Source organism: Oncorhynchus masou, unplaced genomic scaffold (assembly GCF_036934945.1).
Source record: "Oncorhynchus masou masou isolate Uvic2021 unplaced genomic scaffold, UVic_Omas_1.1 unplaced_scaffold_1038, whole genome shotgun sequence".
NCBI classification, from domain to species: domain Eukaryota; kingdom Metazoa; phylum Chordata; class Actinopteri; order Salmoniformes; family Salmonidae; genus Oncorhynchus; species Oncorhynchus masou.
Genome location: NW_027000079.1, coordinates 18,229 through 37,588, shown reverse-complemented (window position 1 = coordinate 37,588; position 19,360 = coordinate 18,229). Strand labels below are relative to the sequence as shown.

Genomic DNA, 19,360 nt, shown 5'->3' with positions numbered 1-19,360 from the left:
TACCCTGCTGTGGTCTGAGGTAACACACCTACACACACCTCATACTGACCCTACCCTGCTGTGGTCTGAGGTAACACACCTACACACACCTCATCAGACTACTGACCCTACCCTGCTGTGGTCTGAGGTAACACACCTACACACACCTCATACTGACCCTACCCTGCTGTGGTCTGAGGTACCACACCTACACACACCTCATACTGACCCTACCCTGCTGTGGTCTGAGGTACCACACCTACACACACCTCATACTGACCCTACCCTGCTGTGGTCTGAGGTACCACACCTACACACACCTCACCAGACTACTGACCTACCCTGCTGTGGTCTGAGGTAACACACCTACACACACCTCATACTGACCCTACCCTGCTGTGGTCTGAGGTAACACACCTACACACACCTCATACTGACCCTACCCTGCTGTGGTCTGAGGTAACACACCTACACACACCTCATCAGACCACTGACCCTACCCTGCTGTGGTCTGAGGTACCACACCTACACACACCTCATCAGACCACTGACCCTACCCTGCTGTGGTCTGAGGTAACACACCTACACACACCTCATCAGACCACTGACCCTACCCTGCTGTGGTCTGAGGTAACACACCTACACACACCTCATCAGACTACTGACCCTACCCTGCTGTGGTCTGAGGTAACACACCTACACACACCTCATACTGACCCTACCCTGCTGTGGTCTGAGGTAACACACCTACACACACCACATCAGACTACTGACCCTACCCTGCTGTGGTAACACACCTACACACACCTCATCAGACCACTGACCCTACCCTGCTGTGGTCTGAGGTACCACACCTACACACACCTCATCAGACTACTGACCCTACCCTGCTGTGGTCTGAGGTAACACACCTACACACACCTCATCAGACCACTGACCCTACCCTGCTGTGGTCTGAGGTACCACACCTACACACACCTCATACTGACCCTACCCTGCTGTGGTCTGAGGTAACACACCTACACACACCTCATACTGACCCTACCCTGCTGTGGTCTGAGGTAACACACCTACACACACCTCATACTGACCCTACCCTGCTGTGGTCTGAGGTACCACACCTACACACACCTCATCAGACCACTGACCCTACCCTGCTGTGGTCTGAGGTACCACACCTACACACACCTCATACTGACCCTACCCTGCTGTGGTCTGAGGTAACACACCTACACACACCTCATACTGACCCTACCCTGCTGTGGTCTGAGGTAACACACCTACACACACCTCATACTGACCCTACCCTGCTGTGGTCTGAGGTAACACACCTACACACACCTCATACTGACCCTACCCTGCTGTGGTCTGAGGTACCACACCTACACACACCTCATCAGACTACTGACCCTACCCTGCTGTGGTCTGAGGTAACACACCTACACACACCTCATCAGACTACTGACCCTACCCTGCTGTGGTCTGAGGTAACACACCTACACACACCTCATCAGACCACTGACCCTACCCTGCTGTGGTCTGAGGTAACACACCTACACACACCTCATACTGACCCTACCCTGCTGTGGTCTGAGGTAACACACCTACACACACCTCATCAGACCACTGACCCTACCCTGCTGTGGTCGGAGGTAACACACCTACACACACCTCATACTGACCCTACCCTGCTGTGGTCTGAGGTAACACACCTACACACACCTCATCAGACCACTGACCCTACCCTGCTGTGGTCTGAGGTACCACACCTACACACACCTCATACTGACCCTACCCTGCTGTGGTCTGAGGTACCACACCTACACACACCTCATACTGACCCTACCCTGCTGTGGTCTGAGGTACCACACCTACACACACCTCATACTGACCCTACCCTGCTGTGGTCTGAGGTACCACACCTACACACACCTCATACTGACCCTACCCTGCTGTGGTCTGAGGTAACACACCTACACACACCTCATACTGACCCTACCCTGCTGTGGTCTGAGGTACCACACCTACACACACCTCATCAGACCACTGACCCTACCCTTCTGTGGTCTGAGGTAACACACCTACACACACCTCATACTGACCCTACCCTGCTGTGGTCTGAGGTAACACACCTACACACACCTCATCAGACTACTGACCCTACCCTGCTGTGGTCTGAGGTACCACACCTACACACACCTCATACTGACCCTACCCTGCTGTGGTCTGAGGTACCACACCTACACACACCTCATACTGACCCTACCCTGCTGTGGTCGGAGGTAACACACCTACACACACCTCACCAGACTACTGACCCTACCCTGCTGTGGTCTGAGGTAACACACCTACACACACCTCATCAGACCACTGACCCTACCCTGCTGTGGTCTGAGGTACCACACCTACACACACCTCATCAGACTACTGACCCTACCCTGCTGTGGTCTGAGGTAACACACCTACACACACCTCATCAGACTACTGACCCTACCCTGCTGTGGTCTGAGGTAACACACCTACACACACCTCATCAGACTACTGACCCTACCCTGCTGTGGTCTGAGGTACCACACCTACACACACCTCATCAGACCACTGACCCTACCCTGCTGTGGTCTGAGGTACCACACCTACACACACCTCATACTGACCCTACCCTGCTGTGGTCTGAGGTAACACACCTACACACACCTCATACTGACCCTACCCTGCTGTGGTCTGAGGTACCACACCTACACACACCTCATACTGACCCTACCCTGCTGTGGTCTGAGGTAACACACCTACACACACCTCATACTGACCCTACCCTGCTGTGGTCTGAGGTAACACACCTACACACACCTCATACTGACCCTACCCTGCTGTGGTCTGAGGTACCACACCTACACACACCTCATACTGACCCTACCCTGCTGTGGTCTGAGGTACCACACCTACACACACCTCATACTGACCCTACCCTGCTGTGGTCTGAGGTACCACACCTACACACACCTCATACTGACCCTACCCTGCTGTGGTCGGAGGTAACACACCTACACACACCTCACCAGACTACTGACCCTACCCTGCTGTGGTCTGAGGTAACACACCTACACACACCTCATCAGACCACTGACCCTACCCTGCTGTGGTCTGAGGTAACACACCTACACACACCTCATCAGACCACTGACCCTACCCTGCTGTGGTCTGAGGTAACACACCTACACACACCTCATACTGACCCTACCCTGCTGTGGTCTGAGGTAACACACCTACACACACCTCATCAGACCACTGACCCTACCCTGCTGTGGTCGGAGGTAACACACCTACACACACCTCATACTGACCCTACCCTGCTGTGGTCTGAGGTAACACACCTACACACACCTCATCAGACCACTGACCCTACCCTGCTGTGGTCTGAGGTAACACACCTACACACACCTCATCAGACCACTGACCCTACCCTGCTGTGGTCTGAGGTACCACACCTACACACACCTCATACTGACCCTACCCTGCTGTGGTCTGAGGTACCACACCTACACACACCTCATACTGACCCTACCCTGCTGTGGTCTGAGGTACCACACCTACACACACCTCATACTGACCCTACCCTGCTGTGGTCTGAGGTACCACACCTACACACACCTCATACTGACCCTACCCTGCTGTGGTCTGAGGTACCACACCTACACACACCTCATCAGACCACTGACCCTACCCTGCTGTGGTCTGAGGTAACACACCTACACACACCTCATCAGACTACTGACCCTACCCTGCTGTGGTCTGAGGTACCACACCTACACACACCTCATCAGACCACTGACCCTACCCTGCTGTGGTCTGAGGTAACACACCTACACACACCTCATACTGACCCTACCCTGCTGTGGTCTGAGGTACCACACCTACACACACCTCATCAGACTACTGACCCTACCCTGCTGTGGTCTGAGGTACCACACCTACACACACCTCATACTGACCCTACCCTGCTGTGGTCTGAGGTACCACACCTACACACACCTCATACTGACCCTACCCTGCTGTGGTCGGAGGTAACACACCTACACACACCTCACCAGACTACTGACCCTACCCTGCTGTGGTCTGAGGTAACACACCTACACACACCTCATCAGACCACTGACCCTACCCTGCTGTGGTCTGAGGTACCACACCTACACACACCTCATCAGACTACTGACCCTACCCTGCTGTGGTCTGAGGTAACACACCTACACACACCTCATCAGACTACTGACCCTACCCTGCTGTGGTCTGAGGTAACACACCTACACACACCTCATCAGACTACTGACCCTACCCTGCTGTGGTCTGAGGTAACACACCTACACACACCTCATCAGACTACTGACCCTACCCTGCTGTGGTCTGAGGTAACACACCTACACACACCTCATCAGACCACTGACCCTACCCTGCTGTGGTCTGAGGTACCACACCTACACACACCTCATCAGACTACTGACCCTACCCTGCTGTGGTCTGAGGTAACACACCTACACACACCTCATCAGACCACTGACCCTACCCTGCTGTGGTCTGAGGTACCACTCCTCACCAGACTACTGACCCTACCCTGCTGTGGTAACACACCTACACACACCTCACCAGACCACTGACCCTACCCTGCTGTGGTCTGAGGTAACACACCTACACACACCTCATCAGACCACTGACCCTACCCTGCTGTGGTCTGAGGTACCACTCCTCACCAGACCACTGACCCTACCCTGCTGTGGTCTGAGGTACCACACCTACACACACCTCATACTGACCCTACCCTGCTGTGGTCTGAGGTAACACACCTACACACACCTCATCAGACTACTGACCCTACCCTGCTGTGGTCGGAGGTAACACACCTACACACACCTCATCAGACTACTGACCCTACCCTGCTGTGGTCTGAGGTACCACACCTACACACACCTCATACTGACCCTACCCTGCTGTGGTCTGAGGTACCACACCTACACACACCTCATACTGACCCTACCCTGCTGTGGTCTGAGGTACCACACCTACACACACCTCACCAGACCACTGACCCTACCCTGCTGTGGTCTGAGGTAACACACCTACACACACCTCATACTGACCCTACCCTGCTGTGGTCTGAGGTACCACACCTACACACACCTCATACTGACCCTACCCTGCTGTGGTCTGAGGTAACACACCTACACACACCTCATCAGACCACTGACCCTACCCTGCTGTGGTCTGAGGTAACACACCTACACACACCTCATCAGACCACTGACCCTACCCTGCTGTGGTCTGAGGTAACACACCTACACACACCTCATACTGACCCTACCCTGCTGTGGTCTGAGGTAACACACCTACACACACCTCATCAGACCACTGACCCTACCCTGCTGTGGTCTGAGGTACCACACCTACACACACCTCACCAGACTACTGACCCTGCTGTCCAGGTGGTGTCCGCTACATCAAGCTGTCTGATCACAGTGGGTCTCCTCTCCTCCTAACTCTTCTCTCTCTCCTCCCCTCCACAGTGGGTCTCCTCTCCTCCTAACTCTTCTCTCTCTCCTCCCCTCCACAGTGGGTCTCCTCTCCTCCTAACTCTTCTCTCTCTCCTCCCCTCCACAGTGGGTCTCCTCTCCTCCTAACTCTTCTCTCTCTCCTCCCCTCCACAGTGGGTCTCCTCTTCTCCAGCCAGCCCAGGTCTGTGATGTGATGAAGGGTTTCATCGTGGTGTTGTGTTACGTCATGATGAGCTACGTGGATTACAGCATGATGTACCACCTGATCAGAGGACAGTCTGTCATCAAACTCTATATTATCTACAACATGCTGGAGGTAACACACTGAGACTACAGCATGATGTATCACCTGATCAGAGAACAGTCTGTCATCAAACTATATATCATCTGGAGGTAACACACTGAGACTACTGCATGATGTATCAACTGATCAGAGAACAGTCTGTCATCAAACTCTATATTATCTACAACATGCTGGAGGTAACACACTGAGACTACTGCATGATGTATCACCTGATCAGAGAACAGTCTGTCATCAAACTATATATCATCTAGAGGTAACACACTGAGACTACTGCATGATGTATCACCTGATCAGAGAACAGTCTGTCATCAAACTATATATCATCTAGAGGTAACACACTGAGACTACAGCATGATGTATCACCTGATCAGAGAACAGTCTGTCATCAAACTATATATCATCTAGAGGTAACACACTGAGACTACAGCATGATGTATCACCTGATCAGAGAACAGTCTGTCATCAAACTATATATCATCTACAACATGCTCACCTCACCTCACCTGTACCTGCAGCTTTTAATACCTCACCTGAACCTGCAGCTTTTAATACCTCACCTGTCCCTGCAGCTTTTAATACCTCACCTGTACCTGCAGCTTTTAATACCTCACCTGTACCTGCAGCTTTTAATACCTCACCTGTACCTGCATCTTCTAATTCCTCACCTGAACCTGCAGCTTTTAATACCTCACCTGTACCTGCAGCTTTTAATACCTCACCTGTACCTGCAGCTTCTAATACCTCACCTGTACCTGCAGCTTCTAATACCTCACCTGTACCTGCAGCTTTTAATACCTCACCTGTACCTGCAGCTTTTATTACCTCACCTGTACCTGCAGCTTTTAATACCTCACCTGAACCTGCAGCTTTTATTACCTCACCTGTACCTGCAGCTTTTATTACCTCACCTGAACCTGCAGCTTTTAATACCTCACCTGTACCTGCAGCTTTTAATACCTCACCTGTACCTGCAGCTTTTAATACCTCACCTGTACCTGCAGCTTTTAATACCTCACCTGTACCTGCAGCTTTTAATACCTCACCTGAACCTGCAGCTTTTAATACCTCACCTGTACCTGCAGCTTTTATTACCTCACCTGTACCTGCAGCTTTTAATACCTCACCTGTACCTGCAGCTTTTAATACCTCACCTGTACCTGCAGCTTTTAATACCTCACCTGTACCTGCATCTTCTAATTCCTCACCTGAACCTGCAGCTTTTAATACCTCACCTGTACCTGCAGCTTTTAATACCTCACCTGTACCTGCAGCTTCTAATACCTCACCTGTACCTGCAGCTTTTAATACCTCACCTGTACCTGCAGCTTTTAATACCTCACCTGTACCTGCAGCTTCTAATACCTCACCTGTACCTGCAGCTTCTAATACCTCACCTCTACCTGCAGCTTCTAATACCTCACCTGTACCTGCAGCTTTTAATACCTCACCTGTACCTGCAGCTTTTATTACCTCACCTGTACCTGCAGCTTCTAATACCTCACCTGTACCTGCAGCTTTTAATACCTCACCTGTACCTGCAGCTTTTAATACCTCACCTGTACCTGCAGCTTTTAATACCTCACCTGAACCTGCAGCTTTTATTACCTCACCTGTACCTGCAGCTTTTATTACCTCACCTGAACCTGCAGCTTTTAATACCTCACCTGTACCTGCAGCTTTTAATACCTCACCTGTACCTGCAGCTTTTAATACCTCACCTGTACCTGCAGCTTTTAATACCTCACCTGTACCTGCAGCTTTTATTACCTCACCTGAACCTGCAGCTTTTAATACCTCACCTGTCCCTGCAGCTTTTAATACCTCACCTGTACCTGCAGCTTTTAATACCTCACCTGTACCTGCAGCTTTTAATACCTCACCTGAACCTGCAGCTTTTAATACCTCACCTGAACCTGCAGCTTTTATTACCTCACCTGTACCTGCAGCTTCTAATACCTCACCTGAACCTGCAGCTTTTAATACCTCACCTGAAGCTTCTAATACCTCACCTGTACCTGCAGCTTTTATTACCTCACCTGCAGCTTTTAATACCTCACCTCTACCTGCAGCTTTTAATACCTCACCTGTACCTGCAGCTTTTATTACCTCACCTGTACCTGCAGCTTCTAATACCTCACCTCTACCTGCAGCTTTTAATACCTCACCTGTACCTGCAACTTTTAATACCTCACCTGTACCTGCAGCTTTTAATACCTCACCTGTACCTGCAGCTTTTATTACCTCACCTGTACCTGCAGCTTTTAATACCTCACCTCTACCTGCAGCTTTTAATACCTCACCTGTACCTGCAGCTTTTAATACCTCACCTGTACCTGCAGCTTTTAATACCTCACCTGTACCTGCAGCTTCTAATACCTCACCTGAACCTGTAGCTTTTATTACCTCACCTGAACCTGTGTGTATGTGTGTGTGTTCGTGTTCCCTACAGGTACACTAACCGTGTGTGTTTGTTCCCTGCAGGTTGCAGACAGGTTGTTCTCTTCGTTTGGTCAGGACATTCTGGACGCTCTCTACTGGACCGCAACAGAACCTAAAGAGAAGAAAAGAGCTCATATAGGAGTTGTTCCTCACTTCCTCATGGCTGTTCTATATGTCTGTATCCTTACTGAACCTAAAGAGGATAAGAGAGCTCATATAGGAGTTGTTCCTCACTTCCTGTCTGTATCCTTACTGAACCTAGAGAGAAGAAGAGAGCTCATATAGGAGTTGTTCCTCACTTCCTGTCTGTATCCTTACTGAACCTAGAGAGAAGAAAAGAGCTCATATAGGAGTTGTTCCTCACTTCCTGTCTGTATCCTTACTGAACCTAAAGAGGAGAAGAGAGCTCATATAGGAGTTGTTCCTCACTTCCTGTCTGTATCCTTACTGAACCTAGAGAGAAGAAGAGAGCTCATATAGGAGTTGTACCTCACTTCCTGTCTGTATCCTTACTGAACCTAGAGAGAAGAAGAGAGCTCATATAGGAGTTGTTCCTCACTTCCTGTCTGTATCCTTAGTGAACCTAGAGAGAAGAAGAGAGCTCATATAGGAGTTGTTCCTCACTTCCTGTCTGTATCCTTAGTGAACCTAGAGAGGAGAAGAGAGCTCATATAGGAGTTGTACCTCACTTCCTGTCTATATCCTTACTGAACCTAAAGAGGAGAAGAGAGCTCATATAGGAGTTGTTCCTCACTTCCTGCCTATATCCTTAGTGAACCTAAAGAGGAGAAGAGAGCTCATATAGGAGTTGTTCCTCACTTCCTGTCTGTATCCTTACTGAACCTAAAGAGGAGAAAAGAGCTCATATAGGAGTTGTTCCTCACTTCCTCATGGCTGTTCTATATGTCTGTATCCTTACTGAACCTAGAGAGAAGAAGAGAGCTCATATAGGAGTTGTTCCTCACTTCCTGTCTGTATCCTTACTGAACCTAAAGAGAAGAAGAGAGCTCATATAAGAGTTGTTCCCCACTTCCTGTCTGTATCCTTAGTGAACCTAAAGAGGAGAAGAGAACTCATACAGGAGTTGTTCCTCACTTCCTGCCTATATCCTTACTGAACCTAGAGAGAAGAAGAGAGCTCATATAGGAGTTGTTCCTCACTTCCTGCCTATATCCTTACTGAACCTAAAGAGGAGAAGAGAGCTCATATAGGAGTTGTTCCTCACTTCCTGTCTGTATCCTTACTGAACCTAGAGAGAAGAAGAGAGCTCATATAGGAGTTGTTCCCCACTTCCTGTCTGTATCCTTACCTACTGAACCTAAAGAGGGACGGTATAGGAGTTGTAGCTCTCTTCCTCATGGGGTGTGTATTATCAGATTGTTTCCTGAGTGTGTAGTCAGGTTGTGGTAGTCTGTATCAGGCTGTTTCCTGAGTGTGTAGTCAGGTTGTGGTAGTCTGTGTCAGGCTGTTTCCTGAGTGTGTAGTCAGGTTGTGGTAGTCTGTGTCAGGCTGTTTCCTGAGTGTGTAGTCAGGTTGTGGTAGTCTGTGTCAGGCTGTTTCCTGAGTGTGTAGTCAGGTTGTGGTAGTCTGTGTCAGGCTGTTTCCTGAGTGTGTAGTCAGGTTGTGGTAGTCTGTGTGTCAGGCTGTTTCCTGAGTGTGTAGTCAGGTTGTGGTAGTCTGTATCAGGCTGTTTCCTGAGTGTGTAGTCAGGTTGTGAAGTCTGTATCAGGCTGTTTCCTGAGTGTGTAGTCAGGTTGTGGTAGTCTGTGTGTCAGGCTGTTTCCTGAGTGTGTAGTCAGGTTGTGGTAGTCTGTGTCAGGCTGTTTCCTGAGTGTGTAGTCAGGTTGTGGTAGTCTGTGTCAGGCTGTTTCCTGAGTGTGTAGTCAGGTTGTGGTAGTCTGTGTCAGGCTGTTTCCTGAGTGTGTAGTCAGGTTGTGGTAGTCTGTATCAGGCTGTTTCCTGAGTGTGTAGTCAGGTTGTGGTAGTCTGTATCAGGCTGTTTCCTGAGTGTGTAGTCAGGTTGTGGTAGTCTGTATCAGGCTGTTTCCTGAGTGTGTAGTCAGGTTGTGGTAGTCTGTATCAGGCTGTTTCCTGAGTGTGTAGTCAGGTTGTGGTAGTCTGTGTGTCAGGCTGTTTCCTGAGTGTGTAGTCAGGTTGTGGTAGTCTGTATCAGGCTGTTTCCTGAGTGTGTAGTCAGGTTGTGGTAGTCTGTGTCAGGCTGTTTCCTGAGTGTGTAGTCAGGTTGTGGTAGTCTGTGTCAGGCTGTTTCCTGAGTGTGTAGTCAGGTTGTGGTAGTCTGTGTCAGGCTGTTTCCTGAGTGTGTAGTCAGGTTGTGGTAGTCTGTATCAGGCTGTTTCCTGAGTGTGTAGTCAGGTTGTGGTAGTCTGTATCATGCTGTTTCCTGAGTGTGTAGTCAGGTTGTGGTAGTCTGTGTCAGGCTGTTTCCTGAGTGTGTAGTCAGGTTGTGGTAGTCTGTGTCAGGCTGTTTCCTGAGTGTGTAGTCAGGTTGTGGTAGTCTGTGTCAGGCTGTTTCCTGAGTGTGTAGTCAGGTTGTGGTAGTCTGTGTCAGGCTGTTTCCTGAGTGTGTAGTCAGGTTGTGGTAGTCTGTGTGTCAGGCTGTTTCCTGAGTGTGTAGTCAGGTTGTGGTAGTCTGTGTCAGGCTGTTTCCTGAGTGTGTAGTCAGGTTGTGGTAGTCTGTATCAGGCTGTTTCCTGAGTGTGTAGTCAGGTTGTGGTAGTCTGTGTGTCAGGCTGTTTCCTGAGTGTGTAGTCAGGTTGTGGTAGTCTGTATGTCAGGCTGTTTCCTGAGTGTGTAGTCAGGTTGTGGTAGTCTGTGTCAGGCTGTTTCCTGAGTGTGTAGTCAGGTTGTGGTAGTCTGTGTCAGGCTGTTTCCTGAGTGTGTAGTCAGGTTGTGGTAGTCTGTGTATCAGGCTGTTTCCTGAGTGTGTAGTCAGGTTGTGGTAGTCTGTGTGTCAGGCTGTTTCCTGAGTGTGTAGTCAGGTTGTGGTAGTCTGTGTCAGGCTGTTTCCTGAGTGTGTAGTCAGGTTGTGGTAGTCTGTGTGTCAGGCTGTTTCCTGAGTGTGTAGTCAGGTTGTGGTAGTCTGTGTCAGGCTGTTTCCTGAGTGTGTAGTCAGGTTGTGGTAGTCTGTGTCAGGCTGTTTCCTGAGTGTGTAGTCAGGTTGTGGTAGTCTGTATCAGGCTGTTTCCTGAGTGTGTAGTCAGGTTGTGGTAGTCTGTATCAGGCTGTTTCCTGAGTGTGTAGTCAGGTTGTGGTAGTCTGTTTCAGGCTGTTTCCTGAGTGTGTAGTCAGGTTGTGGTAGTCTGTGTCAGGCTGTTTCCTGAGTGTGTAGTCAGGTTGTGGTAGTCTGTGTCAGGCTGTTTCCTGAGTGTGTAGTCAGGTTGTGGTAGTCTGTGTGTCAGGCTGTTTCCTGAGTGTGTAGTCAGGTTGTGGTAGTCTGTGTCAGGCTGTTTCCTGAGTGTGTAGTCAGGTTGTGGTAGTCTGTGTCAGGCTGTTTCCTGAGTGTGTAGTCAGGTTGTGGTAGTCTGTATCAGGCTGTTTCCTGAGTGTGTAGTCAGGTTGTGGTAGTCTGTGTCAGGCTGTTTCCTGAGTGTGTAGTCAGGTTGTGGTAGTCTGTATCAGGCTGTTTCCTGAGTGTGTAGTCAGGTTGTGGTAGTCTGTATCAGGCTGTTTCCTGAGTGTGTAGTCAGGTTGTGGTAGTCTGTGTGTCAGGCTGTTTCCTGAGTGTGTAGTCAGGTTGTGGTAGTCTGTGTCAGGCTGTTTCCTGAGTGTGTAGTCAGGTTGTGGTAGTCTGTGTGTCAGGCTGTTTTCCTGAGTGTGTAGTCAGGTTGTGGTAGTCTGTGTCAGGCTGTTTCCTGAGTGTGTAGTCAGGTTGTGGTAGTCTGTACCAGGCTGTTTCCTGAGTGTGTAGTCAGGTTGTGGTAGTCTGTGTCAGGCTGTTTCCTGAGTGTGTAGTCAGGTTGTGGTAGTCTGTATCAGGCTGTTTCCTGAGTGTGTAGTCAGGTTGTGGTAGTCTGTGTCAGGCTGTTTCCTGAGTGTGTAGTCAGGTTGTGGTAGTCTGTGTGTCAGGCTGTTTCCTGAGTGTGTAGTCAGGTTGTGGTAGTCTGTGTCAGGCTGTTTCCTGAGTGTGTAGTCAGGTTGTGGTAGTCTGTGTCAGGCTGTTTCCTGAGTGTGTAGTCAGGTTGTGGTAGTCTGTATCAGGCTGTTTCCTGAGTGTGTAGTCAGGTTGTGGTAGTCTGAGTCAGGCTGTTTCCTGAGTGTGTAGTCAGGTTGTGGTAGTCTGTATCAGGCTGTTTCCTGAGTGTGTAGTCAGGTTGTGGTAGTCTGTGTCAGGCTGTTTCCTGAGTGTGTAGTCAGGTTGTGGTAGTCTGTGTCAGGCTGTTTCCTGAGTGTGTAGTCAGGTTGTGGTAGTCTGTGTCAGGCTGTTTCCTGAGTGTGTAGTCAGGTTGTGGTAGTCTGTGTCAGGCTGTTTCCTGAGTGTGTAGTCAGGTTGTGGTAGTCTGTGTAGCAGGCTGTTTCCTGAGTGTGTAGTCAGGTTGTGGTAGTCTGTATCAGGCTGTTTCCTGAGTGTGTAGTCAGGTTGTGGTAGTCTGTGTGTCAGGCTGTTTCCTGAGTGTGTAGTCAGGTTGTGGTAGTCTGTGTCAGGCTGTTTCCTGAGTGTGTAGTCAGGTTGTGGTAGTCTGTATCAGGCTGTTTCCTGAGTGTGTAGTCAGGTTGTGGTAGTCTGTATCAGGCTGTTTCCTGAGTGTGTAGTCAGGTTGTGGTAGTCTGTGTCAGGCTGTTTCCTGAGTGTGTAGTCAGGTTGTGGTAGTCTGTATCAGGCTGTTTCCTGAGTGTGTAGTCAGGTTGTGGTAGTCTGTGTGTCAGGCTGTTTCCTGAGTGTGTAGTCAGGTTGTGGTAGTCTGTGTCAGTCTGTTTCCTGAGTGTGTAGTCAGGTTGTGGTAGTCTGTGTCAGGCTGTTTCCTGAGTGTGTAGTCAGGTTGTGGTAGTCTGTATCAGGCTGTTTCCTGAGTGTGTAGTCAGGTTGTGGTAGTCTGTGTCAGGCTGTTTCCTGAGTGTGTAGTCAGGTTGTGGTAGTCTGTGTGTCAGGCTGTTTCCTGAGTGTGTAGTCAGGTTGTGGTAGTCTGTATCAGGCTGTTTCCTGAGTGTGTAGTCAGGTTGTGGTAGTCTGTGTCAGGCTGTTTCCTGAGTGTGTAGTCAGGTTGTGGTAGTCTGTATCAGGCTGTTTCCTGAGTGTGTAGTCAGGTTGTGGTAGTCTGTATCAGGCTGTTTCCTGAGTGTGTAGTCAGGTTGTGGTAGTCTGTGTCAGGCTGTTTCCTGAGTGTGTAGTCAGGTTGTGGTAGTCTGTATCAGGCTGTTTCCTGAGTGTGTAGTCAGGTTGTGGTAGTCTGTGTCAGGCTGTTTCCTGAGTGTGTAGTCAGGTTGTGGTAGTCTGTATCAGGCTGTTTCCTGAGTGTGTAGTCAGGTTGTGGTAGTCTGTGTCAGGCTGTTTCCTGAGTGTGTAGTCAGGTTGTGGTAGTCTGTGTGTCAGGCTGTTTCCTGAGTGTGTAGTCAGGTTGTGGTAGTCTGTGTGTCAGGCTGTTTCCTGAGTGTGTAGTCAGGTTGTGGTAGTCTGTATCAGGCTGTTTCCTGAGTGTGTAGTCAGGTTGTGGTACATTTACATTTACATTTACATTTAAGTCATTTAGCAGACGCTCTTATCCAGAGCAACTTACAAATTGGTGAATTCACCTTCTGACATCCAGTGGAACAGCCACTTTACAATAGTGTATTTAAATCATTAAGGGGGGGGGTGGTGAGAAGGATTACTTATCTTATCCTAGGTATTCCTTGAAGAGGTGGGGTTTCAGGTGTCTCCGGAAGGTGGTGATTGACTCCGCTGTCCTGGCGTCGTGAGGGAGTTTGTTCCACCATTGGGGGGCCAGAGCAGCGAACAGTTTTGACTGGGCTGAGCGGGAACTGTACTTCCTCAATGGTAGGGAGGCGAGCAGGCCAGAGGTGGATGAACGCAGTGCCCTTGCTTGGGTGTAGGGCCTGATCAGAGCCTGGAGGTACTGCGGTGCCGTTCCCCTCACAGCTCCGTAGGCAAGCACCATGGTCTTGTAGCGGATGCGAGCTTCAACTGGAAGCCAGTGGAGAGAGCGGAGGAGCGGGGTGACGTGAGAGAACTTGGGAAGGTTGAACACCAGACGGGCTGCGGCGTTCTGGATGAGTTGTAGGGTTTAATGGCACAGGCAGGGAGCCCAGCCAACAGCGAGTTGCAGTAATCCAGACGGGAGATGACAAGTGCCTGGATTAGGACCTGCGCCGCTTCCTGTGTGAGGCAGGGTCGTACTCTGCGGATGTTGTAGAGCATGAACCTACAGGAACGGGCCACCGCCATGATGTTGGTTGAGAACGACAGGGTGTTGTCCAGGATCACGCCAAGGTTCTTAGCGCTCTGGGAGGAGGACACAATGGAGTTGTCAACCGTGATGGCGAGATCATGGAACGGGCAGTCCTTCCCCGGGAGGAAGAGCAGCTCCGTCTTGCCGAGGTTCAGCTTGAGGTGGTGATCCGTCATCCACACTGATATGTCTGCCAGACATGCAGAGATGCGATTCGCCACCTGGTCATCAGAAGGGGGAAAGGAGAAGATTAATTGTGTGTCGTCTGCATAGCAATGATAGGAGAGACCATGTGAGGTTATGACAGAGCCAAGTGACTTGGTGTATAGCGAGAATAGGAGAGGGCCTAGAACAGAGCCCTGGGGGACACCAGTGGTGAGAGCGCGTGGCGAGGAGACAGATTCTCGCCACGCCACCTGGTAGGAGCGACCTGTCAGGTAGGACGCAATCCAAGCGTGGGCCGCGCCGGAGATGCCCAACTCGGAGAGGGTGGAGAGGAGGATCTGATGGTTCACAGTATCGAAGGCAGCCGATAAGTCTAGAAGGATGAGAGCAGAGGAGAGAGAGTTAGCTTTAGCAGTGCGGAGCGCCTCCGTGATACAGAGAAGAGCAGTCTCAGTTGAATGACTAGTCTTGAAACCTGACTGATTTGGATCAAGAAGGTCATTCTGAGAGAGATAGTGGGAGAGCTGGCCAAGGACGGCACGTTCAAGAGTTTTGGAGAGAAAAGAAAGAAGGGATACTGGTCTGTAGTTGTTGACATCGGAGGGATCGAGTGTAGGTTTTTTCAGAAGGGGTGCAACTCTCGCTCTCTTGAAGACGGAAGGGACGTAGCCAGCGGTCAGGGATGAGTTGATGAGCGAGGTGAGGTAAGGGAGAAGGTCCCCGGAAATGGTCTGGAGAAGAGAGGAGGGGATAGGGTCAAGCGGGCAGGTTGTTGGGCGGCCGGCCGTCACAAGAAGCGAGATTTCATCTGGAGAGAGAGGGGAGAAAGAGGTCAGAGCACAGGGTAGGGCAGTGTGAGCAGAACCAGCGGTGTCGTTTGACTTAGCAAACGAGGATCGGATGTCGTCGACCTTCTTTTCAAAATGGTTGACGAAGTCATCTGCAGAGAGGGAGGAGGGGGGGGAGGGGGAGGAGGATTCAGGAGGGAGGAGAAGGTGGCAAAGAGCTTCCTAGGGTTAGAGGCAGATGCTTGGAATTTAGAGTGGTAGAAAGTGGCTTTAGCAGCAGAGACAGAGGAGGAAAATGTAGAGAGGAGGGAGTGAAAGGATGCCAGGTCCGCAGGGAGGCGAGTTTTCCTCCATTTCCGCTCGGCTGCCCGGAGCTCTGTTCTGTGAGCTCGCAATGAGTCATCGAGCCACGGAGCGGGAGGGGAGGACCGAGCCGGCCTGGAGGATAGGGGACATAGAGAGTCAAAGGATGCAGAAAGGGAAGAGAGGAGGGTTGAGGAGGCAGACTCAGGAGAAAGGTTGGAGAAGGTATGAGCAGAGGGAAGAGATGATAGGATGGAAGAGGAGAGAGTAGCGGGGGAGAGAGAGCGAAGGTTGGGACGGCGCGACACCATCCGAGTAGGGGCAGTGTGGGAAGTGTTGGATGAGAGCGAGAGGGAAAAGGATACAAGGTAGTGGTCGGAGACTTGGAGGGGAGTTGCAATGAGGTTAGTGGAAGAACAGCATCTAGTAAAGATGAGGTCGAGCGTATTGCCTGCCTTGTGAGTAGGGGGGAAGGTGAGAGGGTGAGGTCAAAAGAGGAGAGGAGTGGAAAGAAGGAGGCAGAGAGGAATGAGTCAAAGGTAGACGTGGGGAGGTTAAAGTCGCCCAGGACTGTGAGAGGTGAGCCGTCCTCAGGAAAGGAGCTTATCAAGGCATCAAGCTCATTGATGAACTCTCCGAGGGAACCTGGAGGGCGATAAATGATAAGGATGTTAAGCTTGAAAGGGCTGGTAACTGTGACAGCATGGAATTCAAAGGAGGCGATAGATAGATGGGTAAGGGGAGAGAGAGAGAATGACCACTTGGGAGAGATGAGGATCCCGGTGCCACCACCCCGCTGACCAGAAGCTCTCGGGGTGTGCGAGAACACGTGGGCGGACGAAGAGAGAGCAGTAGGAGTAGCAGTGTTATCTGTGGTGATCCATGTTTCCGTCAGTGCCAGGAAGTCGAGGGACTGGAGGGAGGCATAGGCTGAGATGAACTCTGCCTTGTTGGCCGCAGATCGGCAGTTCCAGAGGCTACCGGAGACCAGGAACTCCACGTGGGTCGTGCGCGCTGGGACCACCAGATTAGGGTGGCCGCGGCCACGCGGTGTGGAGCGTTTGTATGGTCTGTGCAGAGAGGAGAGAACAGGGATAGATAGACACATAGTTGACAGGGTACAGAAGAGGCTACGCTAATGCAAAGGAGATTGGAATGACAAGTGGACTACACGTCTCGAATGTTCAGAAAGTTAAGCTTACGTAGCAAGAATCTTATAGACTAAAATGATTGAAATGATACAGTACTGCTGGAGTAGGCTAGCTGGTAGTGGCTGCGATGTAGCTAACCTAGAAAATCGCTCTAGGCTAAACAATTGACTTAGATACAAAGACGGCTATGTAGCTAGCTAGCTACGATCAAACAAAACAAACCGTTGTACTGTAATAGTTACTACAGTGCTGCTATTCGGGGGCTAGCTGGCTAGCTACGTTAAGAGAACGTTAAGAGAACGACAATAGCTGGCCAGCTAACCTAGAAAATCGCTCTAGGCTACACAATTGTCTTAGATACAAAGACGGCTATGTAGCTAGCTAGCTACGATCAAACAAAACAAACCGTTGTACTGTAATAGTTACTACAGTGCTGCTATTCGGGGGCTAGCTGGCTAGCTACGTTGAAAGACCGACAATAGCTGGCCAGCTAACCTAGAAAATCGCTCTAGACTACACAATTGTCTTAGATACAAAGACGGCTATGTAGCTGGCTAGCTACGATCAAACAAATCAAACCGTTGTACTGTAATGAAGTGAAATGAAAAATGTGATACTACCTGTGGAGCGACGCGGAATGTTGACCGGGTAGTTGGAGTTCAATTCGGTAGAGGTTGGCTAGCTGTTGGCTAGCTAGCTAGCAGCATTTCCTACGTTAAGGACGACAAATAGCTGGCTAGCTAACCTCGGTAAATTAAGATAATCACTCTAAGTCTAAACACTCTAAACTGCACAATTATCTTGGATACGAAGACAGCGAAGACAACTATGTAGCTAGCTGACACTACGCTAATCGAGTCGTTCAGTTGAGTGTAATAGTTTCTACAGTGCTAGTGGACAGTGGATGTTAGCTAGCTGCTTAGCTAGCTGCTGGGCAGATACGTTAGGACGACGAAATACGATAATATGCAATTGTCGTTGATACAAAGACGGCTATGTAGCTAGCTAAGAAGAAATTGCTAAGATAAGACAAATCAAACCGTTGTACTATAACGAAATGTAATGAAATGTAATGAAAAGTTATACTACCTGCGGACCGAAGTGTAGATGTAGTCTGTGTCAGGCTGTTTCCTGAGTGTGTAGTCAGGTTGTGGTAGTCTGTGTCAGGCTGTTTCCTGAGTGTGTAGTCAGGTTGTGGTAGTCTGTGTCAGGCTGTTTCCTGAGTGTGTAGTCAGGTTGTGGTAGTCTGTATCAGGCTGTTTCCTGAGTGTGTAGTCAGGTTGTGGTAGTCTGTGTCAGGCTGTTTCCTGAGTGTGTAGTCAGGTTGTGGTAGTCTGTATCAGGCTGTTTCCTGAGTGTGTAGTCAGGTTGTGGTAGTCTGTATCAGGCTGTTTCCTGAGTGTGTAGTCAGGTTGTGGTAGTCTGTATCAGGCTGTTTCCTGAGTGTGTAGTCAGGTTGTGGTAGTCTGTATCAGGCTGTTTCCTGAGTGTGTAGTCAGGTTGTGGTAGTCTGTGTGTCAGGCTGTTTCCTGAGTGTGTAGTCAGGTTGTGGTAGTCTGTGTCAGGCTGTTTCCTGAGTGTGTAGTCAGGTTGTGGTAGTCTGTATCAGGCTGTTTCCTGAGTGTGTAGTCAGGTTGTGGTAGTCTGTATCAGGCTGTTTCCTGAGTGTGTAGTCAGGTTGTGGTAGTCTGTATCAGGCTGTTTCCTGAGTGTGTAGTCAGGTTGTGGTAGTCTGTGTCAGGCTGTTTCCTGAGTGTGTAGTCAGGTTGTGGTAGTCTGTGTCAGGCTGTTTCCTGAGTGTGTAGTCAGGTTGTGGTAGTCTGTGTCAGGCTGTTTCCTGAGTGTGTAGTCAGGTTGTGGTAGTCTGTGTGTCAGGCTGTTTCCTGAGTGTGTAGTCAGGTTGTGGTAGTCTGTGTCAGGCTGTTTCCTGAGTGTGTAGTCAGGTTGTGGTAGTCTGTGTCAGGCTGTTTCCTGAGTGTGTAGTCAGGTTGTGGTAGTCTGTGTCAGGCTGTTTCCTGAGTGTGTAGTCAGGTTGTGGTAGTCTGTGTCAGGCTGTTTCCTGAGTGTGTAGTCAGGTTGTGGTAGTCTGTGTCAGGCTGTTTCCTGAGTGTGTAGTCAGGTTGTGGTAGTCTGTGTCAGGCTGTTTCCTGAGTGTGTAGTCAGGTTGTGGTAGTCTGTGTGTCAGGCTGTTTCCTGAGTGTGTAGTCAGGTTGTGGTAGTCTGTATCAGGCTGTTTCCTGAGTGTGTAGTCAGGTTGTGGTAGTCTGTATCAGGCTGTTTCCTGAGT

At 50.0% G+C, this 19,360-nt stretch overlaps 1 protein-coding gene across 1 annotated transcript in view; it reads left to right on the top strand.

Annotated features, from left to right (window-relative positions):
- Positions 1-19,360, top strand: part of LOC135528802 (transmembrane anterior posterior transformation protein 1 homolog) — a 62,248-nt gene that overhangs the window by 25,769 nt on the left and 17,119 nt on the right. Inside the window, exons 4-5 of the mRNA XM_064957861.1 lie at positions 5,673-5,835; positions 8,305-8,440. Coding sequence (XP_064813933.1) covers positions 5,673-5,835; positions 8,305-8,440 — 299 coding nt within the window. The remainder of the gene's footprint in view (positions 1-5,672; positions 5,836-8,304; positions 8,441-19,360) is intronic.